We start from the raw sequence: 15444 nt of genomic DNA on the forward strand, positions 1-15444 counted from the left end.
AGTATGAGTAGTGTCAATAAGAGTTAAGAGTTCCCGAACAGAAGGTTGTTTCCAACTCCTAACAATTACTAGTTTAGCAATAACTAAAATCTTACATATTAATTTTCGATTTGGAGATGGGATCGAACTCAGTTCTAAATGGAGAAGAGCTCCCTGTGGAGTTCGAGGCACAGAACCATTAATTTATCCAAAATATCAATAACCTCTTTCCAGCATTCAGTTACCCTGGGGCAGTCCCACAGGATATGAAATAGAGATCCATTCTCCCCGCATAATCTCCAACATGCCGAGGGAGAACTGGGGAACATCTGATGTAAACAGGCAGCAGAAAAATACCATCCCAGGGTAACTTTATATACAGTCTCTATATGGGAACTGCATTTACATGAGGTATGTACCAGTGAGAAAGCGGCTTGCCATTCTTCATTAGACCAACTTTTATCAAGTGTTCTCTCCCATAAACGAATCGGGGTACTCTTTTGAAAGGATGAACGAAAATCAATAGAGTAATAGATAGGTCTTAGACCACGACGAGGTAGTTTAAGAAAAAGTATAACTTCTGGGTTACAACTTACTTTGAAATAATCGTAAGATTGTATGCAATGTCTAACTTGTAGATATTTATAAAATCACTGTTGGGCAGATCAAATTCTTTGGACAGAGAGGCATAATCCTTAAGAATATTGTTTTGAAACAAAGAATTTAAACTGACCAGGTCTTTAGCAATCCAGCTCTCCATACTCAAAAATGGGACCAAAATTGCAAATATTCGGATAGGGCTCATAGAATAGTCTAATATACCTGGTCTAACTGCTCGTGAATGAAGCAGAGACAGAGTATTTAGTAAAAGGTGAACAAAAGCCCAAGTTAACTTTAGACCAAAAGAAGGCAAATATAATGTCTCGAAGACTTTTAGCTGAAAAATAAGATTTCTCAATATGCATCCAATGAAGATCTTTCTCCCTAGACAAACCGTTCATTAATAGAGACACAAGGGTAGCAATATGATATCCCTGAATATCTGGGACAGGAGACCACCGAGCAAGTTATGTCTAATCAAAATTGTACAAGAGAGGCGAGGTTTCTTTCCTGCCCAAATAAATTTAGTAAGTAGGCCATTCACAGAAGTGAAAAACACAGATGGGAGAGTAATAGGTAATGTACGAAACAAATATAATCAACGAGGAAGAAGCAGCATCTTAAAAGCTGCAATTTTGCCCAACCAGGAGATCTCGTGCAAGCCAATTCGATCTGCCTCAGATTGCAAAGAGCGCAGCAAAGGAAGAAAATTAGTTGAGTATAATAAAGAATGTTGGGGAGTAAGAAAAATACCCAAATATTGGATACTACTCTCTCTCCAATCAAATGCATATTTCTGTTTAAGCAAAGAAATCTCCTGGAAATACCCGTATTTAAGGATTTTTATTTATTAAAGGGATTCTATCATTAGAATCCCTTTTTCAGTTAATATCACATCGGAATAGCCTTAAGAAAGGTTATTCATCCCCTACCTTTATATTTCAGCTCTGCGCCGCCGTTCCGTTGATATACCGTTTTTTCCCAGTATGCAAATGATTCTCCAGACAGCACAGGGACGTCCCCTGTGCTGCCTGAAGACTCTCCAACCTCGCCTGCATCTTCTACAAACGCGCCTCTCCGCCGTGTCCTTCGTGTAGTCTTCTTTCGGCCAAGCCTACGTTCAGAATCTAAATTCCACGCACATACAGTCAACTCTGCCATCAGGTTTCCGGCTGAGCCGACTGCACATGTCTGTTCAGCCATTTTACTGTGGCCACTTACACGAACGTGTGTGTATCAGGTCATTTCACTTCTCCCGTCATGAAGTGATTTACATGGGAAGCACGTGATCCTATTGCAAGGAGACTATTAGACTCTCCTGTGACATTACTTAGTGGAGAATTTAAGTACATTGTGCAGAATAGTAAATGGTACCATTATGAAGAACAATTTATCCTGCAAACAATAAGCCCTAATATAGCTCTGTGAAAGGAAAAAAAAATAAAAAATTTATGGCGTTTGGTAGGCAGGGAGTCAAAAATGGGACCATTAAGTTAAAACTGCAGAAGTTTGTAGACACACACAGTGCTACTCTAACAGGAAAGGAAAAGTTGAGTCCCTTTGAAATCTTGTTTGGCTCAGCGCCAAAAACTGATTTATATTTTCCAGAACAGCTCCAGGGAGACTATTTCACTTTAACCTCCTATCTGGTTAAATTGCATGAACATTTGTCATACACACATTCATGTGTTTTTTCTTCCATGCCAGATCCTAATTCATCGGAAGAATTTCACTCTTTAGAAACAGGAGACAGGGTGGTGTCATTCATTTAGGAAGCACGTGATCCTATTGCAAGAAGAATATTAGACTCTCTTACGATAGAACCACAGAAGGATAGAACCTCACTCTTCTAAATTTCATTTATTGGAATATAAAGTACAACATTTCGGGTATACAATGGGTATTGCTGCCCCCTTATCTGACCTTAATAAAGGTGAATATTCAGTCATGGTCAAGTGGACTGCTGAAGCCGAGCAGGCCTTCCAAAGACTGAAACAAGCTCTGTGCTCCCAGCCAGTGTTGATAACACCAGATTTCCAAAAAACATTTATTATGCAAACTGATGCCTCTGACGTTGGCATAGGGATGGTGTTGTCACAATTCAGGGGTGGGGAAGAGCATCCTGTAGTTTACACAAGTAAAAAACTGAATGAGCATGAGAAGAGATATGCCATTGTCAAGAAGGAATGTTTAGCGAACAAGTGGGCATTAGAAGCTCTCAGGTACTACCTGATCAGGAGAACATTCACACTTGTGACAGACCATGCCCCACTTAAGTGGATGTCTCAATACAGAAAGAAAAATCGGTGGGTGACAAGATGGTTTACCATTATGGACTTTACCATTATGGTTGAGCACTCGGCTCGGTCATATTGTTTAAGTACACATAGTGTACCGTCCCTGACGTCGAAACGGGAAGGAGGAGAAGGACAGATATGTGACAGGACCAGGGGCAAAGTGGTAGAAGGAGTATACATTCCCAGGTTCCTGTCATATACGATCTAGATGCAGCTGAGTAAAGCTGTGTTCCTGTGTTCAGGCTAGACGCTACAGCAATATCTCTGCTCTGTGCCAGTCATTACATTGGCTGCCTATTCATTATAGAATAAAATATAAAGTTATCACCCTCAACCACAAGGCTCTCCATAATGCTGCACCGCCCTACATTTCCTCCCTCATCTCTGTCTACCTCCCAACCCGTGTTCTCCATTCACTCAATGACCTAACACTTACATCCTCTATTATCAGAACCTCCCACACTCGAATACAAGACTTCTCCCGAGCTGCACCACTTCTCTGGAATGCTCTACCCCGGACAATCAGATTAACTCCCAATTTCTACAGTTTCAAACGCAAACTAAAGACACATCTTTTCAGACAGGCCTATCACAATTCTTAATGTACACCCTTCCGTACTATAATTAGAATCCCCAAAATTTAACCCTCCTCTGTCCAGCTCCCACATTAACCCACATGATATGATGCCGTTTCAGGCAAACTTTATATGTCCAAGCTCCATCCACATGTTAAAGGACATGACTGGTGACGGCTCCTACAGGTTTATGTTTGTGTAATGACAGTCACCTCTATTACAAAATTATCTGACCACTGTATAAGCAATGCCGCCCCTGATACCTCTTGCGTCACCCCCTCTACCTCATAGATTGTAAGCTCTTGCGAGCAGGGCCCTCAGTCCCATTGTGTGAAATGACTTTCTTTATAATGCACCTTTCTGTCTGTATTTGAACCCTACTAATTGTACAGCGCTGCGGAATATGTTGGCGCTATATAAATAAATTTTATTATTATATATTATTATTGCTTGCTGGAGGGTTTTACCAAAACCCTGGTAAAAAGGTCTGGCTGCTGGAGTAGACCCAGCTCTCTAGTGAGGTACCTGTGTTGTAGGTAGTGGCCAGAGAGCAACATTTTGCCTAAAACAGATTCCAGCAAAATTTTCCCTCCAAAATCCCAGTAGCGCTCCTTTACCCTATTGTGTGCCCATACATCAGTTTACATCCTCATGTGGGAGAATTTCATGCTTGGGAGAAATTACATACCAGATTGTGGAATGCATTTTCTCCTTTAACCCCTAGTAAATGTGTAAATTCTAGGGCTAAGTGAATAAATATGATAAAATATTCTCAGAATGACTTTGACAAGTTAAAACGTCTCAAAATTATTGCCACATAAAATGACATGTCAGATTTGTAAACTAAAGCCTGGTCCTTAAAGGGGTTGTCCAGGATGATTGGAAATACCTACACCCTCCCTCCTCCTACTTTCTAAATAACATTATTAATCAAAATGTATATTTACCCATTTTCTGACTATCCGGTGATGATCCACTTCCCCATTTCTGGAAATGGATCGTCCCTACTACTCCCCCATCCACTCCATTATACTTACCCTCTATGCTTCTTCCAGTGCAACGGCTCCTCCTTCTGTAATTGCTCTTCTCCAAGCAATGTGCACACTGCTGCTGGTAATTCACCTCTACTGTGTTTTCACACGTGCACAGTAGAGGTGGATCATCGCTGGAGGAGAAGAGCTCGAAGACTGAATCAGTACAGGAGGAGGAGGGGCCGTCTCACAGGAAGAAGCGTGAAGGGTAGGTATATAATATGTGTCTGGGGTTGGGCTGAGTAGGAAAGGAAGGGCGGGATAGTTAGAGATAGGAAGGGGGGTAGAGGAAGGGGGGAGAGTAAGGCGAGAGGGGTTCATGAGGAAGTTACATAGCAGGAAGCTGAAGCATGTAAACCAGGGGTACCCAATACGTCGATCGCAATGGACGTATGGGTCGATCGCGGGATGCAGCCAGGCATCCCCGCTGTCTGCTTCTTCACAGCGCAGGCTGAGAGTTATCTCTGGACACTGGCAGGCTGGGGCTGCGGCAGCCCCGCCTGCCAGTGTCCGTAGATGACTCTCAGCCTGCGCTGTGAACAAGCACTTGCAGGCCGCTCTTAGGGATGGAGGGGGCCGGGGTGCTGCTTGTTCACAGCGCAGGCTGAGAGTCATCTACGGACACTGGCAGGCGCCAGTGCCTGCCTGCGCTGTGAAGAAGCAGACAGCGGGGATGCCTGGGCGGCCACCTCTTACGATCCGCCCGGCCCTGCCCACATTCCCAGCCCCGCCCACAGACACGCCCGTCCAGACCCGCCCACAAGAAGTGGGTAGTCGATCTTAGGGCTTGGTCATTTAAAGAAGTAGCTCACATGCTGACAAAGTGTGAGCACCCCCGATGTAAACAAATGCAGGAAATACTAGGAGCTCTGAAAGACACCCAGAAATTACTCAAAACACGCTAAGGTGTATGGGTGCATTTATAAACCCATTAATAGCACTAGCATACATTAAAAAAAAAACAAAAAAAAAAAAAACAACAACTTTTTTTTTGCCCGGAAAACTGCTTTGAGGTACTTTTACAGTTTAGGTCATTGCAGACAAGGCAATACTAATTAGATATAGGTTTGTTTTATTTTTATAACAAAAAACAATGCATATGTGGATTTTTTAGTCCTTTTTATCAGCTTTCCTACTTCATTAGCATGTATATTCACTGCAGATACAGTACTCATTCTTTGCAGGGTATTAATCTGTTGCTAGTTTGTTGGCCCCTTTAGGCTTCCATACACGTGAGAGCCACAGTTTTTGTGTGTGTTTTTGAATATAAACACAGGGGTTTTTGGGAGACAATTTCATAAATCTCAGCTTATGTTTCACTTTGAAATAGGGCTGAGCAATTCTGTCTGAAATAACTTCTTATGGTTCGTTCTCCACTTTCTTTTTTTTTTTTTTGCTTAATGAAACTAGAAATGCGTTCAGTGCAGGCTCTCTCATCCTACCAACCAAAGTAAACAAACTGTAGGTCACAGCTGGTGGGAGAAAGCCTGTATGGGATATATCAGGTTCTGTTTATTAAAACTATGGAGGAAATCTGTTAACCCATTTACACCAGCATATATAAGTTACATATTTTAGTACGGACAACAGATTTACATTGTCTCATAGCATGTATAGAATTGTTTTTCTGGTGCATGGAGAACCAAATGAGGCATCAAAATTATTATGAGATCCATGTCTGTACTTTATGCTGCTCCCGGTTAAGCCGGCATGAATTTGCTATCCTGCAAATATGTATATGCAAACGTTGTCTGGTTTTAAATCATTTCTTAGTTTTCTCTTAACTTCCTTTAATATTGAGGCAGTGCCATGCATCTTCTATATTATAACTGAAGCCCAGAAATTTCCTATTGTATAGTAGGAGGGCAACGGTATATAGCGTATATTGATGCTTCTGCACGGACTACAGGGTATCACAGCATTACTACTACTTTGACTTTTGACCTTGTGACATAAAGAGGAATTAACAGAAAGAAAGAAATTGAAACGGACAAGCAAAGCTGAAGATCTGATATATTAAGTCCATGTATTTTACTCCACAGAATTGATCAAATAGCTTTCTTGCATGTTACATCCAGTTTCAATTTCTTATGCTTTATATCTATTTTCTTCACTGTGCCCTGCAGTTTCTTTGAGGTTTGCACCATAAACGCAAAGCTCTCCATAAGGTCAATGTTTCCGTGTTCTCTACAGATTTTGTCCATACTGTCAAACCAAGTCAATATCTTCCCCAGCTCTGCTTGTACGACATTCTGTTCTTCCAACTCAGCTAAAAGAGCCTGAGAAGCCAGACACTCGGCTTTGTACTGTACTTGTAGGGAGGACATTTCACTTTGAAGAGAGTCAAACTTTTCTTTGCTGTATAAGCAATCTGCGTGGACTTTGTCTTCGGGCAGCAGTACATTTCTGGGCACATTCAGAACCATTTTCAACAAACATTTCTCCATCCTCTGAAACAACTGATTGAAGCGTTCATTTACAAAAGTCAGATACTTCTCAGTGCTCTGTCGAACCTCTGATCGGTTTATTCCACAGTTCGGAAATTTCTCGATTTTCTTTAGGATTACACTTTCCACAACCAGCAACATGTCAAATAAGTAGTCTTGAAATGAAATGTACAGTCGGAGAACACAAGTTTGGGGGGTAAACCCAAAAAATTGGGTTTCATAACACATTGGTACAATAGACATCTTTGTCAGAGAAGATCTGGAAATAAATAATAGAATTAATTGCATATATAAAATTCATGACCATGTATAAAAAAATAAAATGCACATTCAGCTATTCCTCTACACCATGTTCTCAAGAAAGAACCAGTGATCAGACAGAAAACAAAATAGCCAAGACTAGAAAGGCTATCATCTGACCTCTACTGTCACCTAGTGGTAATTTATGGAATGACATCACACAGGTTAGACTTCTCTCTAGCATGAAAGATTCTGGATTGAGCTTTATTATGGACTTTAACAGTATTTAGATTGATGGCAGAAACAATTACTGTCAAAAGTGAGGAAACCTCTGTGGAACCTTATGAAGAGGAATTTGAGGTAGTCTCCACTTTCCAGACGTCAACATCTCGCAGTGGAAAATCAAAGTGGAACTTAGCAGTAGTCTTGTGCTTCAGGTTCTGCACAAGATCAAACTGGATGCACCTCAAAATCAGCTTCAAATTTCTATATATGAACACACTAAATAGATTTAGAATGGAATTGAACGCAACTTTATACAGTCTATTAGGCAGTTTCACATGGGTTCTCAAAGCAGTTTAACATTACAGGGATGTTCCCAACAAAATACGACATGCCAAAAAGTCTTGACACATGTGGGTCCCACTTCTATGACCTGCACCTATGTTGAGAATTGGTGCCCTCCATGAAGGGGCCTCCACTTGCTGTATCCAGGAGAGTGAATGGAGAGGTGTGTGGGATTCTCACTGCAGATACGTGACCCCAGTTTGGAACCTACACCACTTTATCAAGCGGATTTATCAAGGGGCGTACAGAGCATTTTTAACCCTTGAGCATTGCGTTACTTTAATTTCCAGAAATTAGTGTGCAGCCAATAGTGAAAATTGCAGTTTTTCCAGAGATACGCCACTCCGGTGACCAATATGTTGAGCCCAGCCTGTGTTAGCAGAGACACACACTCCAAAAACTGTTAAGCAGGTAACCCGGGTACAACAGCTTTTGGAGCATTTATCTCCGATACAAGCAAAGCACAACATATCACGCACTGAAATAACGAATTCCTGGAAAAATTGCCATTAACACCTTTCACCATCAGATTCATTTATTTTCCAGAAAATAATAAAATTCAACACTTGGGTGTTAAAAATACTCACTTTACACCTGGATAAATGCCATCAGGGGTGTAGTTACCAAAATGGGGTCACATATCATAGCGTTCCACTTTACTGGCATTTCAGGGCTCTGCAAAAGTGTCATGGCGTTCAAAAACCAAACCATCTAAATCTATGCTAACTCCCCCCCCACCAAAAAACAAACAAACACACGCCCTACTGTATGAGGGCATATTTTGTGGGATGAGATGCATTTTGTAATGTGGACACCATTTTGGGGTGCCTAAACCTTTTTAAAGATTAAAAAATAAAAAAATGATGGCATGGCATTTTACTTTTTCCCATTTTTTGCCACACAGCATAAGTAACATTACCTTTATTGTGTAGGTCGGTGTGATTACAGCGATACCTACGGTAATTTATATATATTTTTAATGCATTACTAATTTTGCAGAAAAACCCATTTGGAGACATAAATAAAATTGTTTTTGTATCACCGTCTTCTGAGATAAATAACATTATTATTTTTTGGTTGACAGAGTTTTTTGAAGGCTTATTTTTTGTGGGGCGACCTATGATTTTTATTGATACTATTTTGGGTTACTTATGTCTTTTTGATCACTTTTTACAGCATTTTCTGTAAGGCGAGATGGCAAACAAATCATTATTTCTGGAGTTTTTCCTTTCCCAAATATTCACCATACAAGTTAAATAATGTTTCTGTTTTATTGTATGGGTTGTCACGGCCTGGGCGATATGAAATATATATATTGTTTTGGGGGTCATTACATAAGTGGAACCCCTTAAATGCTGCAGTCATGTTTGACTGTGGCATCTAAGGGTATGAAATCCCCAATTGCAGCTTAGCAGGGTGTTAGCCATCCTCTAGAACAGGGGTCTCAAACTCAACTCAGCATGTGGGCCGCAGAGCAAGATCCCAGCCAGTCGGCGGGCCGCACCGCGGCAAATTTAGCTCCATCCACTTTTATGTTGACTCCGCCCATTCATTTTTCATGTGCCCCCACACTGTATAATCCTCCTACAGTCAGCCGTAAACTATATGTCCCCCCTCCATCTTTCCCCCAGTTACATATACACCCTTCATCTGCCCCCAGATTCATGTCCCTCCATCTCTACCCCCAGATTCATGTCCCCCCATCTCTTCCCCCAGATTCATGTCCCCCCCATCTCTGCCCCCAGATTCATGTCCCCTCCATCTCTGCCCCCAGATTCATGTCCCCTCCATCTCTGCCCCCAGATTCATGTCCCCCCCATCTCTGCCCCCAGATTCATGTCCCCCCCATCTCTGCCCCCAGATTCATGTCCCCCCCATCTCTGCCCCCAGATTCATGTCCCCCCCATCTCTGCCCCCAGATTCATGTCCCCCCCATCTCTGCCCCCAGATTCATGTCCCCTCCATCTCTGCCCCCAGATTCATGTCCCCCCCATCTCTGCCCCCAGATTCATGTCCCCTCCATCTCTGCCCCCAGATTCATGTCCCCTCCATCTCTGCCCCCAGATTCATGTCCCTCCATCTCTGTCCCCAGATTCATGTCCCCTCCATCTCTGCCCCCAGATTCATGTCCCCTCCATGTCTGCCCCCAGATTCATGTCCCTCCATCTCTGCCCCCAGATTCATGTCCCCCCTCCATCTCTTCCCCCAGATTCATGTCCCCCCATCTCTTCCCCCAGATTCATGTCCCTCCATTTCTGCCCCAGTGTCATGCCATTCTCCCCCCTCCCTTCGTCTGCCTCCAGTGTCATGAGCCCCTTCATTCCACCTCAATGTTTAAAGAGGACCTTTCACCATTTTGCCCACAGGCAGTTCTATATACTGCCGGAAAGCTGACAGTGTGCTGAGTTCAGCGCACTGTCGGCTTTCCCAATCTGGGCCCAGTGTGAAGAGCTTACGGTCCCGGTACTGTAGCTCTTCTATGGTCAGAAGGGCGTTTCTGACAGCCAGAGACGTCCTTCTTTACAGCACAGCCAATCGCGCTGTACTGTGAGAGCCGGCAGGAACGCCCCCTCCCTCTGCTCGCAGTACTCGTCCATAGACGAGCATTATCAGGGAGAGAGGGGGCGTTCCTCCCGGCTCTCACAGTACAGCGCGAGTGTCAGAAACCTTCTATGGTCCCTTCTGACCATAGAAGAGCTACAGTACCGGACCGTAAGCTCTTCACACTGGGCCCACATCGGGAAAGCTTTCCGGCAGTATATAGAACTGCCTGTGGGCAAAATGGTGAAAGGTCCTCTTTAACACACAAAAAAACACTTATACTCACCATCCAACGCTCCCCCGCCGCGCTCTGCAGTTTCACTAATAGACCTGTAGGCGCGATGTGATGATGTGACGTCATCACAACCCACCTATATGTCCACTAGCCGGAACGTAGCGGCTAGTGGATATAATCATCTCGCAATGTATTCAACCGGCGTCCCTAGGCTTGTGCGGGCCGCACAAAATTGTTCGGGGGGCCGCATGCGGCCTGCGAGTTTGAGACCCCTGCTCTAGAACCAGACAGCTGCACCGTACCATTAAGGAACTTGTCCCCTAAGAGTTTAAAATTAGTTTTTCCTGTATTTTTCTTCTGTATTGCAGTACATCTTAGGGCTCTGCAATTATGACCTAAATCAAAATAGCAATTAATTAGAATTTTACCTCAATTATAATTAATGACAATGGTTTGTCTGGCAGTTTTGTTCAAACCGAATCGAAACTGATACCGTGTTTCCCTGAAAGTAGGACACCCCCGAAAGTAAGACATGCGGGGGGCTTTTTGTTGAATTGCCTAATATAAGGCATCCCCCGAAAATAAGGTATGCCCGGCAGTAGTGGGTGGGACTTCAGAGGGGGGGGGGGGGCTTAGCGATCCCCACTTCACTGACACAGCAGCCGTGCTCTGTGTGCACAGCAAAGCTGGCTGCTGCCTCTGCTGTTGTGTCCACTGTCCCTGCTGCTGTAGGATGAGCTCTCCCAGCTCATCTCAGAGGCAGCAGCCGGCATACAGAAGAGACAGGCTGCTGTGTCAGTGAAGTGGGGATCGCTAAGCCCTGCCCACGAAAGCTCCGCTAAGCCCCGCCCCGAAGCCCCTGTAAGCCCCGCCCACCACTGCCGGAACGAACTGCAACAGCAGCACCAGCACTGCTATGAAGATGGGAGAGGTGAGTATGATACCTTCCCCCCCTCCCCTACACTACCTACAACCGGCAGTCATGCTGACGCTCCGCTAAAGAAGTGTCGGCATGACTGACGGTTGTAATAGGGACCCCCCTCCCCCCCCTGAAAATAAGACAGGTCCTATATTTAGGGCGACAATTTAATATAAGACACTGTCTTATTTTCGGGGAAACACGGTACTATACTCTGGGGTCTCTTAAACTTAAATGGTTAGTCCAGGCTAAAATTGTATTTTTTAATTAGTCCAGGGAGAGGTGAATTTTTTTTTTCTTTAAACACCTGCTTCGGTACCTCCAAACACAGTCCGATCCTGTAGCTCTGTTGTTTTATTCCAGTGGAAGTCCTCACCAATCAGTGATCTCAGTGGAAGGGACCTAGGACACCACAGTTGGCGAAGGATTTGATTGCAAAAAGGCAGCCGGACCGTGCTGGGAGGACATCGGGGACAAGTGAGCACATTTTTTTTTCTCTTTACCTTCCCTGTCCTAATTGAAAAAAGAAGATTGAAGCCTGGACAACATCTGTAAGCTAACTGAAATGTTTTGGCCAATACATCGCCTCAGCCATCTTACTCCGTATGACAGATATAACTATACACTATATGCCTAATCAGTATTTACAACTAATTGCCTAGGTTATAGGCCTACTCTCTGATCAGGTTGATGTAGGGGGCCACATAAAGTGGAGCATTATACTGTGTGAGCCACAATGAGGGGTGGTATTAAACAATGTAGGGACTAAAATGGGGCATAATTCTATGTTTGGTCTACTAAAGGAGCATTGTTAGAGTTTAAACGGGCTCTATCATTGGTGAAAAGTCATTTTTAACTAATCACATCCTTGCATAGCCTTTAGAAAGTCTATTCCACACCTACCTTTTGTACGTAAATTGCCTCAGTGGTTTTTCAATAAGTCCGTTTTTATTCATATGCTAATGAGCTTCCAGCCAGCACAGGAAGTTCCCAGCAGCACTCGTCCCTGCTGTTCTCTTCTACGTGTGTGTGCAAACAGGAAGTCATAATCAGCAGCAGCCTGTGCTGTATACACCCATATGAAACAATAGCAAAGAGGAGTGCACAATGGTAAACCGAGTCTAATTAGCATGTGAATAAAAACGGACTTATTCAGAAACCACTGAGGCAATCTACATACTAAAGGTAAGTGTGAAATAGCCTTTCTAAAGGCTATGCAAGGATGTGATTAGTTAAAAATGACTTTTCCCAGTGATAGAGCCCCTTTAAGCTCTTGTGAGCAGGGCCCTCAATCCTATTGTGTGAATCCTTCCTACTAATATTATAAATGCAAAGGTTTGTATGTTTGTATCTCAATTACGCAAAAAAGGCTGAACGGATTAGAATGAAATTTAACCTCGATTAACACATAGGCTACTTTTTATCCCAGTAAATGACAAGGTTTCACAACTTATGAATTTATGCTCACATACTATATTAAATTGCTCTTGGCAGTAGCCCTATCTGAGATAGTTGATAAAGCTAGGTCTGTTATCTCTCTATGTAAACACACAGCTAACCTTGAGTCCATTGTGTACATGCACTTGCAAATTATCTGATCTGCTCCTGGCAGTTTGCTGACACACTGGATGGGAAAACCCCTTTAATCCAAATTAGGGCTCGTTCACATCAGCGTTGTGAACTCCGTTCTCCAGGTTTCCGTTTCCTGCCTAAGGGTGCATTCACACTACAGAAGTGTCCGGCGTTACAGCAGGGCTGCCGGACACTTCCCATTCATTTCTATGGGAGCCGGCATGCGAGCGCTCCCCATAGAAATGAATGGACTGCTTTTTTCCATTCATTTCTATGGGGAGCGCTCGCATGCCGGCTCCCATAGAAATGAATGGGAAGTGTCCGGCAGCCCTGCTGTAACGCCGGCGTGTACGGCTCTGATACACGCTGGCGTTCCGTAGTGTGAATGCACCCTAAAACAGAGGCAGGAGACGGAAATCTGCAGGAGTCTCTCTCACCCATTCATTTGAATGGGTGAGAGAGATGTCCGGCCGTGAGCGGCGGTGAGCGTTTTATGCTCTCCGCCGCGAAACCGGGTTTTATAATCCGGACACAGAGTTGGACGTGCAATACTCTGTGTCCGGATAAAAAAATCCGGTTTCGTGGCGGAGAGCATAAAACGCTCACTGCCGGACCCGGTCTGAGTTTTCTGTCTTCTGGCATGCAGAAGATGGAAAGCACAGAACGGAAAGAAGAACGCAGGTGTGAACCTAGCGTTAGCAGTTTCTTATTTTAAACATATCGGAAAAAAGAAAATCTAATTTGTCGCAAAATTCTAAAACAATGAGAGCTATGAAGATAACCAGAAGTCAACAGAATTCTACTGAAGCGAAGTTCAGGGGGATCATCAACGCCAACAAGACAGATGCGCAGACGAGATGCCGGAACAATCACAGACACGGTGTGAGGAACAAGTTCAGCAGCAGGCTAACATGAAAGCTGCTGAAATGCTGGACCATGCGGATCATCGATGCCAACAACACGCTCATTATATGGCGTCCCAGCGAGCTGCTGAGATGCTGAAACAATCACAGGCACGGCGTGAAGAACAAGTTCAGCAGCAGGACAGCTTGAGAGCTGCCGAAACGCCAGAGCAAGCAAACCATCAACGGCAGCAATTTGAGGAATATAGGCGGATCATCGACACCAACATCACGCAGATGAAGTCGCGGGCAGAGGCTAGTTGATTTATATATAAATATATATATATGTGTGTATATATATTGTAATGTCGCATTTTGTCTCTACACAAACCCTATGATGTGTAAATGTCACCCCCAGACGAAGGCAGGCATGCCGAAACACGTGCGTCGGGTGTGAGCCGGCGGTTCCTCTTATTGCCCTCCTACTTATGTGGTTTATATCATGAGTAAGCTGTACTTCCATTTATAAATATGATAGACCTGCTGTGTAACCTCTGCTGCCGCTGACTAAGTCTTTTACAATATATTTTGTGGCCATTTTTTCTTGTCTAAAAGTACTCAATGCTTACATGTAGCATTTGTATAATCTGGCCTTATGCTTTAGCTTACCTTGCTGGTTCATGTGGTATATATATATTCTGTTTACCACTCACGTGTAACTAAATCTAATAACTATCCTGGGCAGTATTGGACTCTTTGCTGTGCTCTTTTTTGTACATTTATCTGTGTGTTACTCGCATCATCTATTTTGTATAACTTTTTAATGTGATACTATTAAAGTTTGTATATTCCTATTACGAGTTTTGGTCTATTTTTGACCTCACTATTTTGAGTGTCTGTATACCTATTTCTTTGTCTTTTCTCTATTAGTTTGTGGTATAGACACGATTTTGGATGTAGGACCCTACTTTGGGAACATACTATGTGTCTCAAAACTATATTTAGTTTTTCCCTCTTATGTGCTAGGTTTGTTTTTATTTTGTAAATGTGCTGTAGAATATGTTGGTGCTATGCAAATAAAAGTTTATTATAGGACACAAAAAGACATGAATGGGAATGGGAGAAGCCAAGGTGAGATAAAGTGGACAGTACGTGCAGTACCTAAATTCACCACAGTGCTTTAAGGGCGCCAAAGATTTTGTCTCTGGGTCCTTTTAAAGCTGGAAGGTATGTGCACCTAGAATAAAGTTGGGTGTAGCGCTATAACCCGCAGCCTGTATACTGGGCCAACACCACAGGATCCCTACAACATGCAACTACAGTCTAGTTACCTGTTCTCACGCTGCGATTTTTTTGCTCCCTGGTCTCCGCTTCCCGCCCGCTGCAAAAACAGGCTTGAAAGCCAAACTAAGCACGTCACACACACACCCCAACCAATCCTGACTGCTCTGTATTACGTATCTATGCGCCGACGTGTGACGGAAGAGACATGCGCGGCCATATTGGATTCGGGTAAAGACATTGTAGTTCACGTCTATCGTTACAATGTTTTTTATACGGCATAGACTGTAGCTTCCATTCCGCACAGTTCCTGTACCC

General features: G+C 43.5%; 1 protein-coding gene across 1 annotated transcript; it reads right to left on the reverse strand.

Moving 5' to 3' along the window:
• Positions 1 to 5601: 5601 nt before the first annotated feature.
• On the reverse strand, positions 5602 to 15235 carry MIS12 (MIS12 kinetochore complex component). Its single transcript, XM_075262791.1, has 2 exons — positions 15177 to 15235; positions 5602 to 7188 (listed from the first exon to the last, which is right to left on the reverse strand). The coding sequence occupies exon 2, from the start codon at positions 7170 to 7172 to the stop codon at positions 6531 to 6533; it is 642 nt and encodes a 213-aa protein (XP_075118892.1). The 5' UTR covers positions 7173 to 7188; positions 15177 to 15235; the 3' UTR covers positions 5602 to 6530.
• Between the last annotated feature and the right edge of the window lie 209 nt (positions 15236 to 15444).

Source organism: Leptodactylus fuscus, chromosome 2, assembly GCF_031893055.1.
Source record: "Leptodactylus fuscus isolate aLepFus1 chromosome 2, aLepFus1.hap2, whole genome shotgun sequence".
NCBI classification, from domain to species: domain Eukaryota; kingdom Metazoa; phylum Chordata; class Amphibia; order Anura; family Leptodactylidae; genus Leptodactylus; species Leptodactylus fuscus.

Excerpts from the sequence above, each read along its gene's own strand:
- MIS12 (XM_075262791.1), bottom strand. The coding sequence starts at position 7,172 with ATGTCTATTGTACCAATGTGTTATGAAACCCAATTTTTTGGGTTTACC.